This window comes from Pelmatolapia mariae, linkage group LG16_19 (genome assembly GCF_036321145.2).
Source record: "Pelmatolapia mariae isolate MD_Pm_ZW linkage group LG16_19, Pm_UMD_F_2, whole genome shotgun sequence".
In the NCBI taxonomy this organism is placed as follows: domain Eukaryota; kingdom Metazoa; phylum Chordata; class Actinopteri; order Cichliformes; family Cichlidae; genus Pelmatolapia; species Pelmatolapia mariae.
The window spans coordinates 15,676,766-15,700,930 of NC_086241.1; the positions used below are offsets into that span (position 1 = coordinate 15,676,766).

The following is a 24,165-nucleotide window of genomic DNA, read 5'->3' on the forward strand; positions in this document are numbered from 1 at the left end:
AACATGTTTTTCTACCGTTGTCACTTGCTGTATTTTTTTCTATAGGCTACATTTAAGGGTTGGATGGACATCATGTATGCCGCTGTTGATTCTCAAACCAAGGTGGTGATTTTTTTTGAACTATCTCACCATATAAATGCTTTAACTCCTCTAAAATGTCAATGTTTTATTAAAATCATATTACACTTTCTTTTGCTGAGGCGGTGACACATTTCTGATGAAAAATTTCTAACAATGTAAAATATATTTTTTGAAGTGAAGGGTGGTCTAACATGAGCAAGAGCTAGCTTTATCTTAAAGATCTGGATGACCTCTACTGTAATTTCCAGCTTCTAAATTGAGATAAAACAGGTTATTCTACCGGCCCTAATAATCTTAGAAATATGGTGTCTAACAAAATGTTAACTCTGGATGGCATTACGGTGGCCTCCAATAACATTGTGAGGAATCTTGAAGTCATTTTTGGCCAGGTAATGCACATATTAAACAAATATGTAGGACTGCTTTCTTTCATTTGCGCAATATCTCTAAAAATTAGAGACATCCAAAACTAGTTTATGCATTCATTACTTCTAGGATGTACCACTGTAATTCATTATCATCAGAATGTTCTAAAAACTCCCTGAAAAGCCTTTAGTTGATCCAAAATGCTGCAGCTCGAGTTTTTGACAGATACTGACAGGGACTAGGAAGACAGAATATTTTACACACTGTACACACAATGCTAAGTAAGCAAATACCACCAAGGCAGAGTTTCCTGTAGAATTAAATTACTTAAGGCACACATCCGCTTGGCCAGAACTGTAATCTAAAGGACGTCTCTGTTTCAATGTCTTGTTTTTTTGTTATCATTATAGCCAGAAGAACAACCAGAGTATGAGGTCAACCTATATATGTACTGCTATTTTGTTGTTTTCATCATATTTGGAGCCTTTTTCACACTCAATCTTTTCACTGGTGTTGTTATTGACAACTTCAATCAGCAAAGGAAAAAGATAAGTATCAAACCTTTTTTGTAAAAAAAAGAATTGGTATTTTCTCTTTTTTGATTTAAGTGATTTAAAGTGCCTATCATGTTTTCTTTACTTAGGAGGTCAAGACATCTTTATGACTGAAGAACAAAAGAAATACTACAATGCCATGAAAAAACTGGCGTCAAAGAAACCACAAAAACCGATTCCTAGACCATCAGTATGTGACTCAAACTTTGACTGCATTCAATATGAATTAAAAATCTTATTGTTTTTCTTCTAAAATGTATTCTTGTTTATTTTACCCATGTCTATCTGTTTCAGAACAAGATTCTAGGATATATTTTTGATTTTACCACCAAGCAATCTTTTGATATTGTGATTATGGTTCTAATATCACTTAATATGATCGCTATGATGCTGGAAACTGATGAACAATTAGAGTACAAGAAAAAGGTTCTCCACATAATAAATGTGGTATTCGTTGGCATCTTCACTGGAGAGTGCTTATTGAAGATGGTCTCGCTCCGGCACTACTTTTTCATGAATGGCTGGAATATATTTGATTTCATCGTTGTTATTCTGTCAATCATCGGTATGACTCACATCTATTTACAGTTTATCTCTGACAAGTTTTAATATTGCAGTAATCTGTCATCCAGTGTTTAATCCTTTCATTTCTTTCTTTAGGTTTGTTTCTTACTGAGATAATAGAAAAATACTTTCTTTCACCAACCTTGTTCCGAGTCATCCGACTGGCACGGATTGGCCGCGTCCTCCGCCTTATCAAACGCGCCAAAAGAATCCGCACACTCTTGTTTGCCTTGATGATGTCACTCCCTGCCTTGTTCAACATTGGTCTCTTGCTCTTCTTGGTGATGTTCATCTATGCCATCATTGGCATGTCAAACTTTGCATATGTCAAGAAGGAAAAAGGTATTGATGATCTTTTCAATTTTGAGACTTTTGCCAACAGCATGATCTGTCTGTTCCAGATCACCACCTCAGGTGGTTGGGATACCCTACTACATCCCATTCTCAACAAAAATGGAGATGACTGTGACCCTGAGATGGAGAATCCTGGTAGTACTTTTAAAGGAAACTGTGGAAATCCTACACTGGGAATTACTTTCTTTGTGAGCTACATCATTATCTCTTTCCTTATTGTGGTGAATATGTACATTGCAGTCATCCTGGAAAACTTTGGTGTAGCTACTGAAGAGAGCGCTGACCCACTGAGTGAGGATGATTTTGAAATGTTTTATGAGGTCTGGGAAAGGTTTGATCCTCATGCAACACAGTTCATTGAGTATAAAAATCTTTCAGAATTTGCAGATGCATTGGAACCACCATTGCGCATAGCCAAGCCTAACAAGTTTGATCTGATCTCTATGGACTTACCCATCGTCAGTGGTGACCGCATTCACTGCCTAGACATCCTGTTTGCATTCACAAAGCGCGTTCTAGGTGAGGGTGGAGAAATGGACATTCTAAAGGAGCAAATGGAAGAGCGCTTCATGGCTTCGAATCTTTCAAAGGTGTCCTACGAACCCATCAGTACCACCATCCGGCGCAGACAGGAGGCTGTTTCAGTTGTTGTCATCCAGAGAGCATTCCGGAAGTATGTATGGAAAAGTCTAAGAAAAGACACAAGACTCCATGAGACATCAAGTATTAACAATCAAAAGGATGAAAAGCTCATTTACATGGAAAAGGATAACACAGACAAACTTTAAGAAAAACTTCTAGTGCCGATAAAAACAAACTGACACTTTCTGCGGCCTCTCAGCCTTCATGTCACAGTGTGACAACAAATAGAAAAAACAAATATGAAAAAGACAAAAGTGAAAAGGAAGTTGTGAATAAAGATGTCAAAGAACAAGATATATAAAAGGAAATCTGTGCTACACCAAAGACACTGTAGTGAATGCAAAATGTTTACAACCTTTCACAGTGATCATGATATCCACTGGAGTCTCTTTTTTAATATGGATATCTGCTATTTCAAACTGACTGTGTTTTTTTTATTTTAGAGGAGAGTTTCTAAAATAGACAAGTGTCATTTCGGCTATAGTAAGACTCACTTGGAAGGATTAAGGAGCAAGGATCCCTTATGTCTGCTAAGGATGGGCAACATTACTTAAAGTGTTATGAAACGCATATAAGTTAATCCTTTAACTTGAATTGCAGCTAATTTTGCTACCTGGTGTCTTTAATTCACTAGCTGTGACCTGACTAACCTAAATGGATCCTGATTAAGGTCTGACAGCATTCCGAATAGATAATGGCAGATGGCAGAGCAACAATTAAGGCTGAGGTTTTGGGGAAGGCTTCAGAGAGGAATGGTGGCAGTCGTATATAGTCGTATACAGAGAACTAGAAGGGGAGTGTTTGTCCCCGCTTCAAAATTCAGATAAATTATCTCCAATTCACTAGCTGGGACAGCATCCTCATTTAGATATGACAGCATTTCTAGTGGAAATAAATTGAGGCTGCTGCTTGGGGAAGGCCCCAGAAGAGACTGGCTGCAGCTCCTGGGCTAGGCAGATCCCCAAAGAAGGCATGCCCAGGAAGCAGTGATGAAAATGTGTGTTGCAAATGTCAAAGATGGTTGCAAATACATGATTGGTAGATTGACCTCATGACCTCAAACCGGTGATCTGTGATTTCACTGACTGAAGTGGATCTAATGGCAGAAATGCAGAAAGAATAACTGGAGAAGAGATCAGAAGGATTCCCGATGATGAGAGAACTTGAAGCTGAAAGTAATGGATCAAAGGCTTGTAAGGGCTTAGGGGTGAGTCTATCTTGAAATAGAATATGAAATCGGGATTACCTGGCTGGGTAGTTTACTTCATTTTGCGTTAGGCATTGATGACTACTGGGTAGATTTCGTCAAATAATCAAGGTGACAATAAGTAGTTTTGTAAACACTGGTTGAATTTGGAAGAACAATTAGAGGAGAACCACCTTCCATGACAACCCCATGATAACATCTATGATAACCGAAAGAACTAGGAGAAGGGGTAGAGTCAAATGTTGTCAAGTGGGAAAGCTGATAATCATATAAGAAAACAATGCCAATTGAGATGGCTAGCAGATATTGCCAGAACCAAATTTCAGCTTGGACAAGCTATCCACAATGATTGTGTCAAGAAGGGAGGATTTAAATGATGAAAGTGAGAAATGAAGGGAGGCCTTGAGGAGTCATGCACAGGGTAGAGTTCAGATGTCCTAAAAGGGGGGAGTAGCTATTTGTTTACGAGAGGAGCAAGAAAATGCTTCTGGAGGAGTAAATTAATGTCACTGGGTTTCCCCATGGGCAGAGAAAACTGGAACCAGATGATGTTGAGGGTCAGTGGGGTTGTGTAGGCATGCTGGGCAGGAATGACGGTGTCTGTAGAATGAGCAGGAGTCCAGGTAGCGGCACAGACATAGAACTTGTGAAGTCATTGAAATAATTGCAAACTGTGCAGTCTCCTAGTTGAATGACGAGTCTACCCTTACTATCTATGCCAGGTGGCAATTGAATGCTCGCAAAAGATTGTGTGGGTTTGAATTTTTGGAGGAGCGGCTGGAGCTAAGTAGGTGCGACCAGATGTGCAGCTTATGAGCTGTGAGTTATTTTGGGCTGGGATGATATAAGGTGAAGTGGGATATCAAGGTGCTCCACATATCAAACAAAATGAGAATAAACAGCTTGTAGTACAGGAGGATCTTTATATAGCCAAAGAACCAGAAAGGGCGTATTTGAGGTGTGATTTTGCTCCTGAAATTCTAAATAATTATCTCCAATTGTTGTTATACTACTGACTGTTATTTTACGCAAGCAGGGAAAAAAGGTTATATGCTATTACTGAAAAAAATCATGATTTGGTTAATTTTCTTTCTATATTTATTTTTCTTTTTTTTTTACTCTTTCAAAATGGTTCTAACTTCAGGTATAGGCTTTCCACCAAAAATCTGCTTTAAAAGAAAACTAATGGCACAGTATCAATGATTATGCATGCCAGAGTGTGCTCCATGATTTGTCCCAGTCCATCGGATGCAAAAATGTCATTGGGAGGCTGTTTTTTATACGTTACAGAAGCTTTCCTTGTAGTCCAAACAAATTCAAGCTTGTTGATTATCTTTGATTATCAGTGTCAGAGCAGAAAACCTAGAAAAATACGTTGCAAATCATTTTTCAAATTGTTGACATCACTGTGTTCTAGCTATCTAAAATTTAGACTATTGCTAAACATGTATACATTTTACCATTAAAGGCTCTATACAATATGAAGTAAATGTGTATGTTTAACTGCAGTTTTTACAAAAGCATTCACTACAGCTGGAAGAGCCACAAAAAATGTCAACTTTCTGGTCAGTGTCAGTGTGAATGCCCTCACTAAAACTGTTTACATGCTTGTTTGTGTCATGCTGTGGTTCAGTAAGTTGGTACGATGTATGTTAGAAGATGATAAGCTTTACTACAATATTAGTTCCCTCTAGCAGTCTGACATTAGACAAAATTAAACACAGGAACCAGTGCTTCAATAGGAGTACGCATGGGTAGATGACAAACATATGGTATGCATAGTAATAGTGCACTTTAGAGAAATTTGACATGGTATGCAACTTCATATTACCCATTTTATACCGCTTTTTGTTATCCTGGTACCAGTTTAAGTCTGTCACAGGCAAAAAAAAAAAAACTGTGTAAGCAGCTTATTAAACTAAACTCATGCTTGTTGGGATTTGTTGGGATTTTCTGTATCTCATAAAACAAGACTGATAATGAAGGTCACATAAATCAAGGCAGTCCATTTTTTGTTACATAAAATGTCTGAATGTTGATGGAAACTTGTAAACGTTTCTATTAAGAATGCACAAAGGCCTAAATCATACAGTTCATTTTTAATGTTCACAGGCTGAGAATGGGAGTGCTCCAACTGTTGTATAAAAGACACAAAGAAGCACTATAGCCAGTATACAGGCAGGATCCACACACTACTGTAAATTTAAACAGGCTAGTTTGAACTTCAGTGTTGTATAAATAGACAACCATGAGGTGTTTAAGGACAAAAAGAAAAATTTGAAAGACCATAAATGAATATTTACTGAGAAGTTTCACTGGTACTTAGAGTTATTGCATTGGAATCAGTCTGGTAACAAAGACAAGTCATTCGTCTGTTTCCTGGATGAAGCAGAGATGCCTCTCTTCAGCTTTTCTCCTCCTGTTATCCCTCTGCTCCCAGACCACCAAAAAAACCAAACCAAAAATAAGCAAAAAACCAATTTAAACTAGATCAATTTAAACAATTAGAGCATGCTCTAGATATTTAAGGAACTGTGCTGCAGTGGTTTGAATCATATCTATCTAATAGACTCCCGTTTGTTTGTGTAAATAGGGAGTCCTTTTCACACACTAACGTTAATTATGGAGTTCCACAGGGTTCCATGCTAGGACCAATTCTATTTACATTATGCATGCAAATGTAAATAGCTCTAGTAATATTGGAAATATGTTGCTTAACCAGATGTTTACTTTGGATGACATTACGGTGGCCTCCAGTAACATTATTATAAGGATGTCATAAAAACTCCCTGAAAAGCCTTCAGTTGATCAAAAATGCTACAGCTAGAGTACTGACAGGGACTAGAAAGCAAGAGCATATTTCTCCTATACTGGCTTCTCTTCATTGGTTTCCTGTTAAATACATAATTGAATTCAAAATCCTTCTCATGATATAAAACGTCTTGAATAGGATGCAGAGCCCTTAGCTTTCAGACACCTCTTCTGTGAAACCAGCTCACAGTTTGGATTTGGAAGACAGACACTAGCTCTACTTTTAAGATTAGGCTTAAAACTTTCCTTTTTGACAAAGCATATAGTTAGGGCTGGATCAGGTGACCCTGAATCCTCCCTTAGTTACGCTGCAATAGGCTTAGGCTGCTGGGGGCTTCCCATGATGCACTGACTGTTTCTCTTTCACTCACTATGTGCTAAAAACACCACTGTGTATTTAATTGCTAGTTAATGTTAATCTCTGGCTCTATTCCACAGTATGTCTTTAACCTGTCTTCCTACCAGTAGCGGTTTTAGATACGGGCGACACGGGCGGTTGCCCGGGGCGGCATCGTGGTGGGGGGCGGCATCACGGGCATCGGCAAAAAAAAAAAAATAGCTCGTACTCATGCTGCCCTGACATCATGCCAGCGCATACTGGGGATGGCATAGGCACCGATCGGTTTTCTATCGCCCATTTGCTGGGAGTAAGGGCGCCCTCCGTTTGCGAGGTGCGCCTGCTGCTTGCGGCACAGGGGGGCAGGGCGGCGGGGGATTCACTGTCTGGCTGGAGCAGCATCTAATAACCAACTCGCAAAATAAAACAAAATAAAAACAAACCACCAAACACGAAAACAGCAGACATTATGATACAGACTTATAATTTGCACCGATGTTTTTTCAAAATTCTATACGCGAAAAGTGAGCGCGAGAGCCCTCGGTGTGCCTGCGCGCTGCTGAAGTCAAAGTAAACTTTATTGTCATCTCCGCTACATACAGTCCAGTATATAGAGAGACGAGACGACGAGGCTCCAGTTACAACAGTGCAAGTAAACAAACAATAAATATTTAAGAGTAAAAAAATAAATATACACTTTAGGACCAGGGGTAAAGGGATCAATAACAATTTAACATTTATATTTTATATTTTGTTGATTTAAAGTCTCACACACAACCCGTTTTTAAAGTTTAAAAAAAAGAGAAAAGAAGAGGAGGAGTGTAGCGACTTCCACAGTCGCTAGAGACCGGGGATTGAGCCTGCCTATTTGCCTGACGCGCTGTCAACTTTACGCAATAATGCGGGAGGTGGAATTGCTTGCTTGTTTATCAAAGTGCTTGAAAAGTTTACAGAGCAATGTGATCGGCTCGCGATTCAAACTCTTAAAACATCACAGCTCTAATGCAACAAGGGGAAACTCGTTGTGCTGCGGTCAACAAAAACTACGGCTACCCAGCCCTCCTCTCTGTCAAAATCAAACCAGTGAAAGACAGACTGACAACGTCCTCTTAATGTCACCGCTAGCACCCACGTGACTCCCATTACACATCACCATAGCAACCAAACAAATGAAAACCCAGTGATCATTAAAATTCAATACATTTAATTATGGCTCCTACAAGGAGAAACGAGCAAAAGATACAGGTAAGCAGATGTGTCATTGGATAATGGCAGGTCATGTATCCTAAAACATTAAGAATCAGAATACTTTCTTAATCCCTAAGGAAATTATGTGGGTTACAGTTCCTCCAAGAAGAAATGGTAAAAATAGTAACAGTAACAGACTAAACTCCAAACAATACATTATGTTACAGATTTTAATATTAATTAGTCAGTGTCAATTGTTGATTTGTCCTGTTCTCATTGTATGACGAATTATGATGTCTGTTTAGTAGCCGTTTGCATACAATGCATACTCTCTCTCTCTTCGTGTGTGTGTGTGTGTGCGTGTGTGTGTGTGTGGGGGGGGGGGGGGCAGAGGGAGTGTTCGCCCAGGGCGCCAAACAGGCTAGGACCGCCACTGCTTCCTACCCTTGCCCACAACCAGTGGCAGCAGATGAATGACCCTTCCTGAGTCTGGTCCTGCAGGAGGCTTCTTTCTTTTAATTATTATTATTATTATTATTATTATTATTATTTTCATTATTATTTTCATTATTATTCTAATTATTTTTTATTATTATTTTATTCTGTCCCACTGTTGCCAAGTGGTTGCTCAAAGGGGGTTGTTTAATTTTTCGGTTTTCTCTCTATTATTGTAGGGTTTAACCTGCAAAATAAAAGGCCTTGAAGCAACATCTGGTTTAGCTTCTTCAGTCTCAAAACATCCAGTCCAGTATTAAAACACACCCTAGCTCATTATCAGTAGGCCTTAATGCTCTGTATTGCATCTGCTTGGTGGATATTGTTAAATCATACCCAAAAATTTGCCTTTTGAACACAGAGAATCTACGTGGGACTTCTGATAGCAGCATGACATTTCTGGACAATTAGCAGTATCATTCAATGACACAATAGTGATGGTTACAGTAAGAAATGCTTTTTTTTTTTTTTGCTTTTTTAAAAAAATGGTTATTTAATTGCCTATAGAAGACTGAAGCAAGAAATAAATGATACCTATTGTTAAATAATATACGTGTATGTGTTAGCAACAACTGTGCTTGAAAACAGTCAGCCTGATCACTCTGGCATGGTTAGGATTTGGACAACAAATGACACATAGTTTTGAAAGTCACATAAATCTTCACATATGACTGAGTTTGAAAAAGTGAGAGGCAGTGGCTTAAGTCACCCCAAATATAAAAAGCCAGAAAAAAGAAACGTCTTCATCCACACCCCAGCAGTTTATAAAATAATGTAATTTATTTTTCCAAATAATACTCAAACCACAGAAAGATATAGGTAGTCTGCTACTCTCTATTGTCAAGGAGTGTGGCTGTGCTTTCAGATGACACAATACTTATGGAATATGAATAAAATTCAGACTGAGAGAGCTGTGTTTTGTTTTGGTGTATTTTGTCTTGTTTTTTTTGAGAACTATAATGTGCCTGAATGCTATTTTAACAAATGGGGAAATCACAGCGTGCAGGTCAGGACTTGAAACTTTGTACAGCTATTGTGGAAGACTTGGAAGCTGTCATATGCTCAAATTCTCCATCTCACCTCTAGTTTCAATCTGAAAATCTCATGAGATGGCCTCTAAATGCCAAGAAAATAAAGACCAACTATAAAAAGCTAATTTTTATGATTCCAACACTGGATTACAAGCAGCTGACACCATCTCCAAGGCTATAAACCAAAAGCTGATATGAAATTTTATCCTATAATGTATTCACAGCATCTTTAACTGGAATTTGGACAGAACAAAACAACATTTGTATTACAGAATATCAAACCAACAAACTCAATCCATGCACCATTTGCAAAAACAACAACAACAACAAAAAATGCCACCAGGCTCATCACAGAGACAGAGGAGGTAGAATGTTTTACCTTCAAAACTGTTCCCATGAGCTCGACATATGGTCAAGGCAATTTCTCAGTAAAACTTTGGAAATGAAAAGAGTTCAAAGGTTGAAACATTTCCAACTGTGACTCAGCTGAGATGTACTATGGAAGAGATTCAGGGCCACTGGGGAAAAAAAAGTGGGCACGTCTTTTTTTCTTTACTCAGAATTCTGAGAAAAAAGTCTGAATTCTGAGATTAACAGTTATTACAGCTGGCAATCCAGATGACTGATCTACTTAACTTAGACCAGAGCTCCATGGATGAGACTGGCAGTCAAACCTGCTTTTTTCAAGTGATGCAATCGGGCAAATATTGAAATACGGGCGAAAACCACACGAGGTCATCAGATTATAATTTGCATGCAGCTTCCTCCTTTCTTTTAATGAAAAAGATAGTATTGTAATTAAACGTTTTACTGATCACGCCTTGCTGGTTTTCTAAGCAGCTTCAAACTTCCATCACCATCAGTATTAAAAAAAAAAGTTAACCTTGGTTGTAGAGTACTGTCTCGATAGATGATCCATAACTCCGTTTTGCAGTCCATCCTAGAGTAGTTTATCCTCCCCCCTCCCTCCCTATGAACCACATGCAGTCATATATGTGTGTCTATTAACACAGTGCACAACTCTGCCAACTTTTCTGTGTACATCTCTGACGCTGCATCGCAACACTGAAGCGCAAAAACGGGGCGTTTCTCTCATTTGCTCCCTAGTACTAATGTGGCTTTCTGCACATAACGGTAGCGCATTCTAGTAAACTGACAACTTTACATTACCACGTAAAGTAACAACTTAGCTCAACCACCTATTAATAAAATCCACAAGCGACTGTGTCCACTTAGTGAAATAAAGCGTAGTCCGCCAAAAGACACAAGAAGCCTTGTTGTTTTTTACTTCCTTTTAATAAACGCTTTATTTGTCTACAGCGACATCATGCGGGAATATGCGGAAGCCAACAATTTCCCTTCCGTGTATATAATAAACACAAGTACCACGAAAAGTCTGTAAAGTCTAAAATAATCATAATAATAATGATAACTTAAATTAATTTATTAGAATAAAGTAAAACTAAAAGGATTTGAATACCTTAATATCAGACTCATCCGTGAGTATTCCCAAGAACAACAGTCAGCCACCTACAGTAGGTTGTAGCCACCATTAAAAATTCTCCCTTAAAGTTTTTTTTTCTTTTTATGACAAAAGTTTGAAAAACCTATATAACCCGATTTTGCTCTAAAATGTAAAATCATGTTAATGGAGGGTCCTTCCTCTTCCACCCTACAGTCTGAAATATAAGGCAAAGCACCAATAACCTAACAGCCAATAAACATATAACAGAATTGAGGAAAGTGTGTCCGTAAACATTGGGAAAACAAAAAAGTTGGGGTTTTTTTAAGACATCTAACTATTTGACACATTATTTTCATACAGGTGGTACAGTGCTAGAGGCATTGGCATCTGCACAGTAGAACATCTCCACTCCATGTGAACAGCCCTGTGGGTAGATGCCAGTCATGATCAAACCAGTGATCATGATGAACAAGCCGATTATTATTAACACCGCAGGTATCAAGTTTTCACCATCGAACCAGCGGCCAGAGGAAAGCTTCAGGAAGCAGGCGGATGGGATGATGAAGATCAGAGGTGTGGCACTCAGAGCACCCTGGATGGAAGAAGATAATATCAGTAAGATAAAGAGAAGAATGAATTAGCATACCTAAATAAATAATTTTATGTCAGTGCAGACTTACATTCAGTTCCAAAACAACTCCTAGACAGTCATAGGCCAAAGATATTGATGTGCAGACTGCAACTATGAGCATGGTTATGGCTGCATGTTCAGTTTTTGAAAGATCTCGACTGCAAATGACATTAGATACCACCTGAAAAATACATTTGTGAGAAAATGAATATATTTAAATATATATGCATTTTCTACAGCTGTTAAAAGATTTTTAAAAACTAAAACAAAATTACACTCAGGAAGCTGCTGAAGTATTTAAAAGACGTTGCTGTAGTCTTTCTATTTGAGAAGTCTTGCTGGAGCATTTGTGTGCAAAGTGGCTAAAACCCTTAGAATATCATTTCCCCACATATGTAATCATTTAACAGTTAATTTTTTCTGATTGGCCTGTCAAATAGTATTACTTACTTCTCGTGTCACAAAGCACTCCAGTGGGAATGTCGTTATTATACTGATGCCAAAACAGAAGCGACCAAATGTTGCCAGGTTATCATTTCTACAGTAGTTCTCAAATATGTCTCCTAAAAAGCATAAATTCTGATATAATTAAACATGTTTTTTTTGGCATTTAAATTGCTCAGACACCTGCTATACATTATGTACTGCATGGTACCTTGTGTGTAGCCAGTGAAAGTTGTATAGCCAGCAACGGCAAATCCAGCACTGATTATTAGTGCTGAGCCTACGGAGATGTGAGTGACTTGAGACCAGTTAGCAAGAGTGGGCTGCTCCAGTGAGCCATAGATAAGAAAACTGTTGTGGTGGCAAATAAAGGCTAAGGACAAAAACAGAGCAGAATATTGAAGTTCAGCTGACAAAAAACCACGCTTAAGAACAGTTTGAGGTGTTTCCCACATGTGATATTAATGGTAAACTGAGCGTATTATTTATGTTACACTTTTACTTGTCCTAGCTTTCCAGCATATTAAAAAAAAACATCAGAGGCTGACAAGAATGCAGCTTTCTGGTAACAGCATATTTTTTTCTTTGGCTGATTGTGTCAAAATAATAGGCTTGATCTTCTTACAGTAAAGCTGTGTTGCAGGAAGCCCGGGCTATGATGGATTTTGAAATTCTGAGCCTTAGCACTTGGATACTGATGAATAAGCAGTAATTAATACATTTTGGTCCCTTTTGATCAGGAAAACATGTAAATACATGAGGATCACAGTGTTATTGCCATGTAATGATCTAGTGACCAACAATTTTACAAAAGAAAGAAAATGTTGCAAGAAGACAGTCAGCAATAAGCCATCATGTTTCTGGTTTCATAATTAGTCCATTATCTATAAGCCTTAACTTGTTTGGTCTCTAACACTTCCTGAAAAAGTCTCAACCACCAATCAAACTCATGTTGGTGTCAATCAAATGACACACTCTTTCATGAAATTCCTGATGTCATAAGGCTGGCATGCATGCTGTGCTTTTATTGTACTATTTTCTTTTCTTGTCTGGTGGTAACATACAATACTACTAAAAGTGTTCTAGAGATGTACAATATCTGTAGAAGCTCAATGCACACAAACTCACCAAAAGACATTACACCTACTGCCTGAATCGCATTCCACTTTGCAAATGCCCATGCATCATCTGTGGGGAGGCTAGAGGGTACATTTATATATTCAGTCATCAAAGGACACAAACATACATCAGTTTGTCTGTAAAATTGATAAATAGGTGATTTTAAAAAGAACCCCATGTTTCACACACAAATGCAATTAAGCAAAAATCTACGTGGATTAGCAAACTACAGAGTATTCATCCATACATTTGGGGTCCAAAGGTAGCTGCTCTGATGATTACAATGATGAGGATGATAACTGTCAGCACCATTGACAGGAAGGACACCTGGTAACACATGTGAATATTTTATAAGCTGCTTTAACATCACCACAATGCGCTGGATGCTATAGAAAAACCAGACTTACCTTCCCAAGTCGCTCTATGTTTCGATAAAGCGAGAGGGGGAGCGTGAAAACAACAGTTGATAATATGATCACAAAGTGACGCTCCGCGAGTATGTGATCTGGGCCAACTGTAACACAATAAATGTGAATACAATAAATGTCAGTGTTTATTTATTGCACGTTTTCTTATTTTATAGGCAGAGATTTCACGTTTCACTACACCTCCAGGAATTCTTTGAAAGACTTTGGTCAGTGTGTCACCGATTGTGATGTTGTAGCTGATCATCGCTGAAGGAGAAAAGTTCATTTTATTATTCCAATTCATTTTTGTTAACCAAAAGTCAATAGATGAACAGTAACAGGAATACTGCACTAAACAAATACTTTTCAGAGCATTAGACAGAACATGCTAAAGGGCATGATTTAATACTGAACTTACCAATGAAAGGATAAAGAAACTGCAGTCCAGATAAAATTACAAATCCAGGGAAACCAAATGTGCTGTGTACAAGTGACTGATAACTGTTTGTCCCTGACAGGTTTCCTCCTTTTATAAGTAGAATGATTGAGTAATCTTCCATGAAAGACAAAGTAAAAATATGTTATTTGTATTGGTTGCTTTTGTTTTGACTCATGTTTTGTTTGTTTTTTCCCCCATAAAGATAAAAAATAAAATACATCTTTAGTAGGCCTACCTGTGATGAATCCAACAACTATCAAAAGAAGAAGGCCAAAGGGAAGCCCTGCCTGGTTCAATGCGTATGGTAAACCTAGTTAAATAAATAAATAAATAAATAGGAAAATGTACTGCTGCAGCTGATAATGTGTATAATTTAAATTTAACATCTCCAGAAAGCAAAAACTGCAGAGTACAGAAGCAGCACAACATCTGCACTGGTTCTCAACAAACACATTTCAGTCTTTTTATTACTCATTTTTAATGGTGTAAGTATAACAAAGAGTTAAATTTATGAAAGAGGGCAACAGGCGCTAGTCATATGATACAGCTGTGGGGCTTGAACAGTATGAAAGCTTCTCCTTGTTACACTGAAATGAGCAAAACTAACTGATTATTCAACAATAGTTTTACAGAAATAACAGTTTGAAGTCTTTCAAAGGTTATCATCCAAGTAATTGTTTGCATATAATTTAGTTAACTTTTGTTTAAGGCAGTGTGATAAAAGCTAAAGGCATCTCAATTAAATATTTACCTATTATTCCAGATCCTATAATAGAATTGATAAAATTAAAAGATGCAGATATCATTGAACTTCTCGACTTTCTGGCATCTTTTTGTAGAGGAATTAATGTGGTCCCTTCTTCAGAGTTTAACTGAAATTAATTTTTAAATGAAGACAAAGAAGAAGAAGAGAAAATCAGTTAACAAGAAAGACTTTAGTCTGCTATTAAAATCCTGCAAGCATCATTTTAGACATACCTGCTGAGCCATTTTTGAACACCTGTTGTTCTCAGTCGTCTCATTCTCGCTTCTGTCTGTTTAGCGGTTAACTCTCACATATTTGTGGGTGAAGTTTGTAAAAACGCCTCTCTGTTTCAGTAACTCGATTCAAAGCAAAAACGAAAATAACTCAACAGCGCCCTGGGTCGGTCGTTGGAATACGCTGCAAATTAAGCGTAGGAAATGCAGTGATGCAGAATAGGGGAGATTCAGATATATTAATTTTGTCAATGAGCCAAACTTTCAGTAACTCAATTCTTAGGGGAGGAGTAGTTTGCACTTTGACACTTGTGCCGAAATTGCGAATTAAAAGATTTGTTAAAGGATTAAAGGCTCTGTTAAAGCGCCCGTTATTGAGAAAAAAAGATATACTGTACAGTACGTGTTTGTCTGACATTGTGGGTTGTAAATATGAGATCAGGCGCTTTATTTCTTTTATATGCTAAACAACACCCCCCCCAAAGGATACTGCGGCTACCACAGCAGAATCAGACGTGAAGGAAAATGTGCTCGTAACGATAACTGGTACCCGTATTTATTTATTTATTTATTTATTTTCAAGCTTAAACAGGAATAACGAGTTTAATATTGTTGAAAGTCTGATGAAAAAAGCAGGTGTCAAATTTCGAGTAACAATTTTTTGTATTAAAACATTTATTTCTCCTTTTAGCCAAAATTCAAAAGCCATTAGAAACACCCCATACTATACCACTATATGTATCCACCAGAGGGTATCAGACTGACTTACTGACTCTTAAAACTCCTGACTCACACTCATCCACCCAAATTTATACAATAATTTCTTGCAAGGAAAACGACGATGGTGCATAGTCTCCTGCAGCGCTACCATGAAGCGACATAAACAGCTTTTTTGTGTGTTTTTTCAGTGATTGCAGCATTTCGGACAGAACAAACCTGCCACCAATGACATCACGCCTCTTGGGCGCAAAGAGAGTTGTAGAACACAATCAGATCTGTTACTGTGGCTTAAGTTGTTACTTTCTGACTGAACTCCAGAATCTTATTCTGGACAATTACACGCAGTGATTTTCACCATAATAATATCTGGTATCTGCCCTTACTCGGTATTATGGAAGCTCCCCGGAACCGCTTTACTACAGTACTCCCTCCTGCGCGGAGGGGCGGACACGGTCTCGCTCTCTCTCTCTCTCTCACTCTCTCTCTCTCTCTCAGGGTTTTCCTACCGGAATCGTGGAAATGACCAGGTCTGCGTCGGGAGAAGCGTCAAACACCATAATCGGATTGACAGGCTTATTTTAAATCATTCTAAAAAGTTTCACTTTTTCAAGATATTCTCCAGAGAAATCTCCACCTGGCAAGGATGGAAAACTAATGGTGAGTGGTAAACACGGCAACTTTTTATCCTAAATGTCCTAAAAAAAAAGAAGAAGAAGAAGAAGAAGAAGAAAAAAAGTGGGTTTTTTTTGTTTTTGTTATTGTATTTTTAAGTGGTCCTAATTATGAGAATTGTTTTCAAATTTATTTTATTTTGGTTAATCATATAGAGAAGGTGGTGATTGAGAAGTCTTACAGTGTTACATTTAAGAGACTATCTATCTATCTATCTATCTATCTATCTATCTATCTATCTATCTATCTATCTATCTTGGTGCCTTTATCTAAATTGAAGGTTATCCATATATCTGCACAATATTTTTCAACCTTGGAAGTATGGCAAAGTCTTTGTAGCTACATAAATGTTACTGATATCAGTTTTTATGGAAGCCCTGTGTACATGATTGAGCTCTCAAGACAAGACAAGACAACAGATTGCGGTTTACAATATATTACAAACGTTAATGGCCATGGCAGCAATTATTAACCCACACTCCATCTTAGATGACTTCCTGTTTCCCCTACTGTCAACATCTTTATTAGATTGTTGTCAATTAGAGATGAGAGTGTTCTGTTCAGTCCTATCCGCACCGTATGGTAGTCTGACAGGTTGTTCACAAAAGCATTTACTTCAGAGATTGTTAACAGCTATTCTGCCAACGCCCTGGATATGCCAGACTGAATCTTGACTCCGTACCCCGTTGGAGACAGCAGCAGGCATTAGTTGTGAGCTAGAAATGTGAGTGTGTCACAAACCACCTCTTATCTCATCTAAGTACTAAGATGCACTTTGAGGTCATACAAATTAAGTTGCAGTAATGTACATAAAATATTAAAGCTGCACTTCTGTTTGACACTGTGTTTAATAGACAAGGTCAGTCATCTATTGAAACTTATTACCACGAGTCAGTCTAATGTTTGGCGACTAATCAACTCCAAATACATTTTTTGGCATTCTATTCTGTTGGGGGAACAAATTTCTCTATCTTAGGTCAGTACGCAAACGACCATAATGCAGACTGGTTACTGATAAACTAAAGTGGGCACACTGAAGCTTTGAAGTGGTAGTGGCTCATATCTCAAGTTATGTATAATGAGTTGGGAACAGACTGACAGAATGATGCATGCCTCTTTAGAGGTTACTCACTGCAGGCTGAGGTACAGGAAATCAAGGTTTATTTTGTGTTTGCAGATAATCATGAGACTTTTGGTAAGTTTGTCTTACTTTTGCAGCTGTTTTTTTAATTATCGCTTTATAGAGTATTTAGACCATCAATTATTATTTTGTGTCAAATAACTAAAAAATGTATGGTACGCGTACTGAGTGATTTACTTTTATATTGTGAAAGAACATGTCTCAATGCTATAGTCTATGAGCTGTCAAAGGCTTAATAGCTTAATAATAACTTAGGGAGCCAGAATATGGTAGGGCTACATGGATACAATAAACAAAAAAATATCTTTATTTTCATCCCTTTCTTATGTATCTTTCTTACTAGTACAGGTTTGAAATCCACTTTGCATTCAGAACTGCCTTAATTTTACATGGCATAGTGTCAAGGTCCTGAAAACATTCCTGAGAGATTTTGGTCCATTTTGTATGGAAGCCCATATGTATATGTATATATACATATGGGATATGTATATATATATATATATATATATATATATATATATATATATATATATATATATATATATATATATGTATATGTATATATATATATATATATATATATATATATATGTAGATATGTAATATATCCATAACTTGAAGTTTTGACTTATTAACTCGAAATTTTGAGAGAAATAACTCGAAATTTCGAGTTAGCTCTGCCGATCCGTAATCTACGTGGAATGCACACTCAAAACCAGATCGCAAATTGGCGCTTTCGAGAGTACGTTTGCTGATAGTAACGCCATGTGATTCAGCTAATACCACAAGGATTTCATCATTCGTGAAGCCACGCTGAAAATAATCAGCAATTTGTGCATTCATGAGTGGCTGTAATACTGGTAGCTTAGCTGTAGCATTTGTAGCTGTGGGCTTCAGCTTCTGGGTAACAAGGAAATTATGTCATTCACGTAGATTACCGATTGGCAGCGCTAACTCGAAATTTCGAGAAAGATGGATACTTTTTTTTGTTGTTTTTTAGTGGCGGAAACGGGCTTCCATAGTTTTGACATCATAGTGTCACACAGTTGTTGCAGATTTGTCAGCTGCTCATCCAGGATGCAAATCTCCCATTTCACCACATCCTAAAGGTGCTCTGTTGGATTGAGAGGTGGTGACTGTGGAGGTCGTTTGAGTGCAGTGAACTGATTGTCTTGTTCAAGTGACTAGTTTGAGGTTATTTGAGCTTTCTGACACTGCATTACCCTGCTGAAAGCAGGCAACAGAAGATGGGTCTACTGTGGTCACAAATGGATGGACATGGGTCATCATCAATGGTCAGGTAGCCCGTAGCCTATAAAACCATGCTCATTTGGCCCAATATTAAGAAATACCATTGCATCACCATCTGCAGCCATAAACGTTAATACGAAGCAGGATGGATCCATGATTTTGTATTGTTTATGCCAAAATCAAATGAGTGTCTAATGACTGTAGTTATTTAAGGAATAGTGAGGTTATTGTTAGATTTCAGCATCACCTATACAGTATTTATAAATATTAGGAAGGTTTAGCTTAGTGTGATGGCCAGAACATAAGAGAAGTGCTCTTTGGATCTTGTTTTGTGCTAAACATTTCCTCCTCAAGATAAGAAGGAACTTATCTTCACCATATAAAAGACAGTAGCAGAGAGTTGCCACTGGCCTGATGGTTTTACTTTGGAAACTCTGGCCTAAATTTCTTTTATCTGAATTTGGATTTTGAGCTGACAGATGAAAACCACAGATGAACTTTAGTTCAACCTGAATTCTAATTCTGATGAACATCTGTTATTTAGTACAAGAGTAGAGAAAAACACATTTAAAATGTTGTATCTACTCTTGCCCACATATAGGCAGATGTTACATGAGTTATCTTCTACTCTATGACCTGTCTAGCTGATTTCCTTGAAAGTATAAAGCCAAGGTGGAATTCAGTGAGTGAATCTAATTAGCATCATCATCTTAAATTTAATTTGATGTCTGGTACCCTTGATGTGACCTAACACTGACCATGAACACCACACCTGCTCTACACCAGTCCAACATAATGCATTACTGTAAACTTAACAACAGAGATGCAAACTAACCAGCATAGCCTGCATTAAATCCCATAGTATATTTTATTCAACCTTTGAATAACAGAAAGTTAATATACTTCAATTTCCTTTGCAGGAAGTTTCCCAATGTGGAGAAAACATACTGAAACTTCAGCAACACACTGTGTACAGATCAAGTATTTAAAATGATTGAGGAAATTACAAGCTTTACATTTCCAATTCATCAAATGTCACTGAGCAGTCTTTACCTTTAAAAATAATCACATTTCTTCCTCTCCTGGTCTAGTCATTTTTACAACTTCATTATATCAGACCAGCTACTGCCCCTTGTTCACAAGGGGTTTGCCTGTATGTTTGATTTAGAAGATTTTTACACCAGCTTTCCTGTGTCTCCTTCCAGTAATGAAGCAGGAGTCTTTTGCTTGTTTCACAAAGATTTCCTGAGAAATAAAGCAGCTGTATCTTTAGCTAGCAGACATACTCTATGACATGCTGCACAGAAACAGCTTATGTGTTTGTTGATGTTTGCTGAGCTGTTTGAATGTTTCATTTGAAATTTCCTGCCACTTAAAGAAACATTACTCGGTTTTATCTTCTACTGTGACACTAGAGAGATGCTTAAGTACCATGACTGCAACTTATTGGCATCGGCCCCAAAACACTGTTCTGGATCATTCCAGCCAACTTTAACCCTGAACATACTGCTATGATGATACATTAATTTATTTTTTTTACCTTTTTCTGTATGTGCAGTAAGCAACAGGAATGGATATGCCAATAGGGTTTTCATGTATATTTTACTTTTTCCTCCATTTAGGTTCAAATCAGTTTAATGTTTGAAAGTGTGCAATGAAGGGAAATAATAATGTTCCTCAAATTTCTCATTTGATTATTTTATGAAGTAGAGACAAGAGACATTTAAAATGTAGGGAGTAAAAGTAAAAACTTCTCTCTTGATTGTTATAATTACATCACACATGTATAACTCGATGATAGGAACAGCTGATTGACCACTGATTTAGGGATTGATTTCTTGCATGTGTTTGATCACTGCACAACATGTCGAAGTTGTCTTTGACACTGTTGCATTTGGATCATTCTGAAACTCTCTGGCAGGGAACCCAGAGAGGGATACGGCACAGTCTATGGGGCATTCATATTTAATAGTGCATAGGTCTTTGTAACACATCATATTAGTCAGGCCTATTAGTAGGATGGATCTTTTCCTCTCACTGCTCTGTCTCAGTGAGGGAAAAGCAGACTTTTTCCATTTTGAGGGATGGAAGAGGAGTTGAGTCTCACCTGGAATTGATCATTGTCATGTAAAATCTTAATTTTATCTACTGACGAGCAGGTAATTAGATCTAATTTTACCATAGCTGAAAGGAATTTATATGTATGACAGCCAACTCTAGGCTCATTATAGCTTCCTTTTTCCTCTGACCTAAGAGCAGAAACAAACACACTGTTCTTTCTTCTCGATTGAAAATTATTAGTGAGAGGCAGGTCATAACAAAATTAATTTTAATTTGCATTTTTTAGCCAAATAATGTTGGATGTAAGAAAAATATAACTCTGCTATTTAAACTGCTCCCTATATTGTGTCTTTTTAATGCCACAGGCCTTTCTGTTGCTGGAGGCTAGCTGCTCACTCTGAAGGTGCAGCATGAAAAGATGGAACAGCTGCTTGTACCACCAGGTCCAGACAGCTTCCGTCCCTTTACCCGTGAGTCACTTAAAGCCATCGAAAAACGGATTACTGAAGAGAATGCCAAGAAACCCAAGGGAGAGAAGAAAAAGCGCAAAAATGAAATTAAGCTCAGACCAAACCGTGACCTGGAGGCAGGCAAACCACTCCCCCTTGTATATGGAGACATTCCTCAAGGTCTGGTGTCGATACCACTGGAGGACCTGGATCCCACCTACAGTAATCAGAAGGTAGGTTTGCTTGAATTTAAACTTGAACACTAAGCTCCAAGTTTAGATCTTTTCTCTGTAGTGTTCGGGTTTACATTAATTCATTATTTATGAAATTGCACGCAGCTATTAAAATTCCACTGTTAGCTTTAAATCTTAGATGAGAAGCCAATAAAAATGATTCATATGAAATTTGTCAGCAGTATATAAAGTTGTTAGCAAAATTCTTGAACCACCCTTAATTTCTTTATGTTTAAAATGCTTTAAAAATAAAGAAATGAGGAGTGGCCCAAGAGTTTTGCACAGTGTTGTATGATGTTATATATTTTTGTAAACTATAATGCAAGACAGCCAAAGAGTGTCCATATAAGAGCATAAAGATATATAAATGTCTGTCTGTCTGTTTCTCTCCCAGACTTTCATTGTATTAAACAAAGGAAAGGTCATTTTTCGCTTCAATGCCAGTCCAGCCTTGTACCTCCTGAGTGCCTTCAACCCTCTACGAAGGCTATCAATTCAGATTCTGGTACACTCATATCCTTTCATTAGGATATGAATCTGATATGCATGAATAATGTTGATGTTGAGCTGACTGCTGACCTAAGCCCAGGATTACATGTTCACATTGTTCCTTTATTTACATGAAAAAAATATTTTACTTTCACAATAAAATCAGTTACTTCCTTGACAACAGCCTGTAAATTGTTCAACATGGTGATCATGTGCACTATTCTCACTAACTGTGCATTTATGACACTGAGCCAACCACCTGACTGGGCAAAGAACGTGGAGTAAGTGTTCTACAAACATACATAACATACATACAGTGTAGATACTGTGAAGAGTAACTAGTGTTCCTTTTTCTAACAGGTACACATTTACAGCGATTTACACCTTTGAATCCCTCGTTAAAATTTTAGCTCGGGGGTTCTGTATAGGAAAGTTCACATTTCTAAGAGATCCCTGGAACTGGCTGGATTTCTCTGTCATTGTCATGGCGTAAGTACAGAGCTTTTTCATTATTTTTGTAGTTTTTGTCACACATTTGGAATTGACTCACCAAAGAAAAAAATAATCAGGCTTTCATAAACAGAGACGTTGCTTGTTGGCGTTATTTTTTGGTACTGATTGTAGCTTCATTATTGCTTTTGTTTTGTATGACTCTATGTTACACCTATTGTCATCTCTTTAAATAATAATAATAATGGATTGCATTTATATAGCGCTTTTCGAGACCCTCAAAGCACTTTACAATTCCACTATTCATTCACTCTCACATTCACACACTGGTGGAGGTAAGCTACAGTTGTAGTTGTGCCCTGGGGCAGACTAACAGAAGCGAGGCTGCCATATCGCGCCGTCAGCCCCTCTGAATTCTAAAATAATTATAATTTTTCTTGCAGGTATGTAACAGAGTTTGTACCCCTGGGCAATGTTTCAGTCCTTCGGACATTCAGAGTATTAAGAGCTTTCAAAGCAATTTCTGTCATTCCAGGTAAGCAGTTACCATTTTTGTTTTGTTCTTTCATAGTTTAACAGTACGCTCATCCTATTGCCCACCCTTGAGCAGCTATGGACCCACCAGTGCCAAATTTATATTATCACACCTATTTCACAGAGTTGTTTCACCAGTATGAAAATGAACAATCCTTAACAATCCCAACCTATAAGATGCATGTCATCTTATAGGTGGTTCTATAGATGGTAATGAAAAAAGAGAGAGAGAATCTGCTCTTATTCTAACTTCATTTATTTCCAAAAGATCAACAAGATGGATTAAATAGTGCTGGCACTGGGTTTAGGCAAACAAACAAACAAAAAAATATACAAAAAAAAACATGGATGCCTTTCTAAGTGGATTACCACTAAAGGAAAAGCTCACTGGTATCCCTTTGTATTTGTTTTCCTGGTACAAATATTTACTGTCTCTTGACTGACTGCAAATGATTTTGTGTTTGACAGGCCTAAAGACCATTGTTGCTGCATTGTTCCAGTCAGTGAAGAAGCTTGCTGATGTGATGATTCTCACAGTTTTCTGCCTGAGTGTCTTTGCCCTAATAGGTTTACAACTGTTTATGGGCAATCTGAAAAATAAGTGCATACGAGAAGATTTTTTACAAAGCTATTTGAATAACACAAATGTGACTGTGGACTTTGAAAATAAAAGTAAGTATTTGATCCCAAAAAAAAAAAGAAATTTAAAAATTAACACTCAAATCTCAAATTAACACATAAAAATTTAAATGAAAAGTGTATATTGCAATACAGAAATCACAGCTAGTAGAGATAATTTACTCAATCACTGCTGTACATTGCAGAGCTGTACCCCATTTCTACTGTTGATACTTAGATCAGTATTTGTGATTGACCTCCATCAAACCACTGCTATTAAATACTACTATTTTCTCTCTGTTCCAATCAGGTCTTTATTATTACCTTCCTTCGAATAGCAAAGATCCACTGCTTTGTGGAAACAGCAGTGGAGCTGGGTAAGCAAGCTTCCTCTCCAGTTACCAGAGTACTGAATAAAGTCCATATTAAACACA

At 37.5% G+C, this 24,165-nt stretch overlaps 2 protein-coding genes and 1 pseudogene across 4 annotated transcripts in view; 2 read left to right on the plus strand and 1 right to left on the minus strand.

Annotated features, from left to right (window-relative positions):
• Positions 1-2,862, plus strand: part of LOC134644087 (sodium channel protein type 3 subunit alpha-like) — a 35,832-nt pseudogene extending 32,970 nt beyond the window's left edge.
• An 8,051-nt stretch (positions 2,863-10,913) lies between these two features.
• slc38a11 (solute carrier family 38 member 11) lies at positions 10,914-15,235 on the minus strand. 2 transcript variants are annotated; one of them, XM_063498631.1, is made up of 12 exons: positions 15,114-15,235; positions 14,887-15,007; positions 14,371-14,445; positions 14,115-14,249; positions 13,898-13,963; positions 13,697-13,803; positions 13,537-13,616; positions 13,299-13,369; positions 12,382-12,543; positions 12,177-12,289; positions 11,776-11,907; positions 10,914-11,687 (listed from the first exon to the last, which is right to left on the minus strand). In XM_063498631.1, the coding sequence occupies exons 1-12, from the start codon at positions 15,123-15,125 to the stop codon at positions 11,448-11,450; spliced, it is 1,314 nt and encodes a 437-aa protein (XP_063354701.1). In that variant the 5' UTR covers positions 15,126-15,235; the 3' UTR covers positions 10,914-11,447. The 2 variants fall into 2 exon arrangements, with proteins under 2 accessions (XP_063354701.1, XP_063354702.1); XM_063498632.1 differs by lacking the exon at positions 14,115-14,249 and having other exon boundaries at positions 10,915-11,687.
• A 1,135-nt stretch (positions 15,236-16,370) lies between these two features.
• Positions 16,371-24,165, plus strand: part of LOC134644319 (sodium channel protein type 2 subunit alpha-like) — a 29,909-nt gene continuing 22,114 nt past the window's right edge. Inside the window, exons 1-8 of one of the 2 annotated variants that reach the window (XM_063497244.1) lie at positions 16,371-16,490; positions 21,324-21,640; positions 22,035-22,153; positions 22,321-22,410; positions 22,490-22,618; positions 23,023-23,114; positions 23,582-23,785; positions 24,042-24,108. In XM_063497244.1, the coding sequence (XP_063353314.1) occupies positions 21,377-21,640; positions 22,035-22,153; positions 22,321-22,410; positions 22,490-22,618; positions 23,023-23,114; positions 23,582-23,785; positions 24,042-24,108 (965 nt within the window). In that variant the 5' untranslated portion in view covers positions 16,371-16,490; positions 21,324-21,376. Of the gene's footprint in view, positions 16,491-21,323; positions 21,641-22,034; positions 22,154-22,318; positions 22,411-22,489; positions 22,619-23,022; positions 23,115-23,581; positions 23,786-24,041; positions 24,109-24,165 lie in introns of those variants that run through there. The other variant, XM_063497243.1, reaches the window with a different exon arrangement.

Bases quoted from the DNA above. Each gene is read 5' to 3' on its own strand.
- slc38a11 (XM_063498631.1), bottom strand. The intron at 14,446-14,886 runs GTAAATATTTAA...TTATTTAACTAG, and splicing joins TATAGGATCTGGAATAATAG to GTTTACCATACGCATTGAAC. The intron at 13,617-13,696 runs GTAAGTCTGGTT...ATGTGTTACCAG, and splicing joins ACATAGAGCGACTTGGGAAG to GTGTCCTTCCTGTCAATGGT.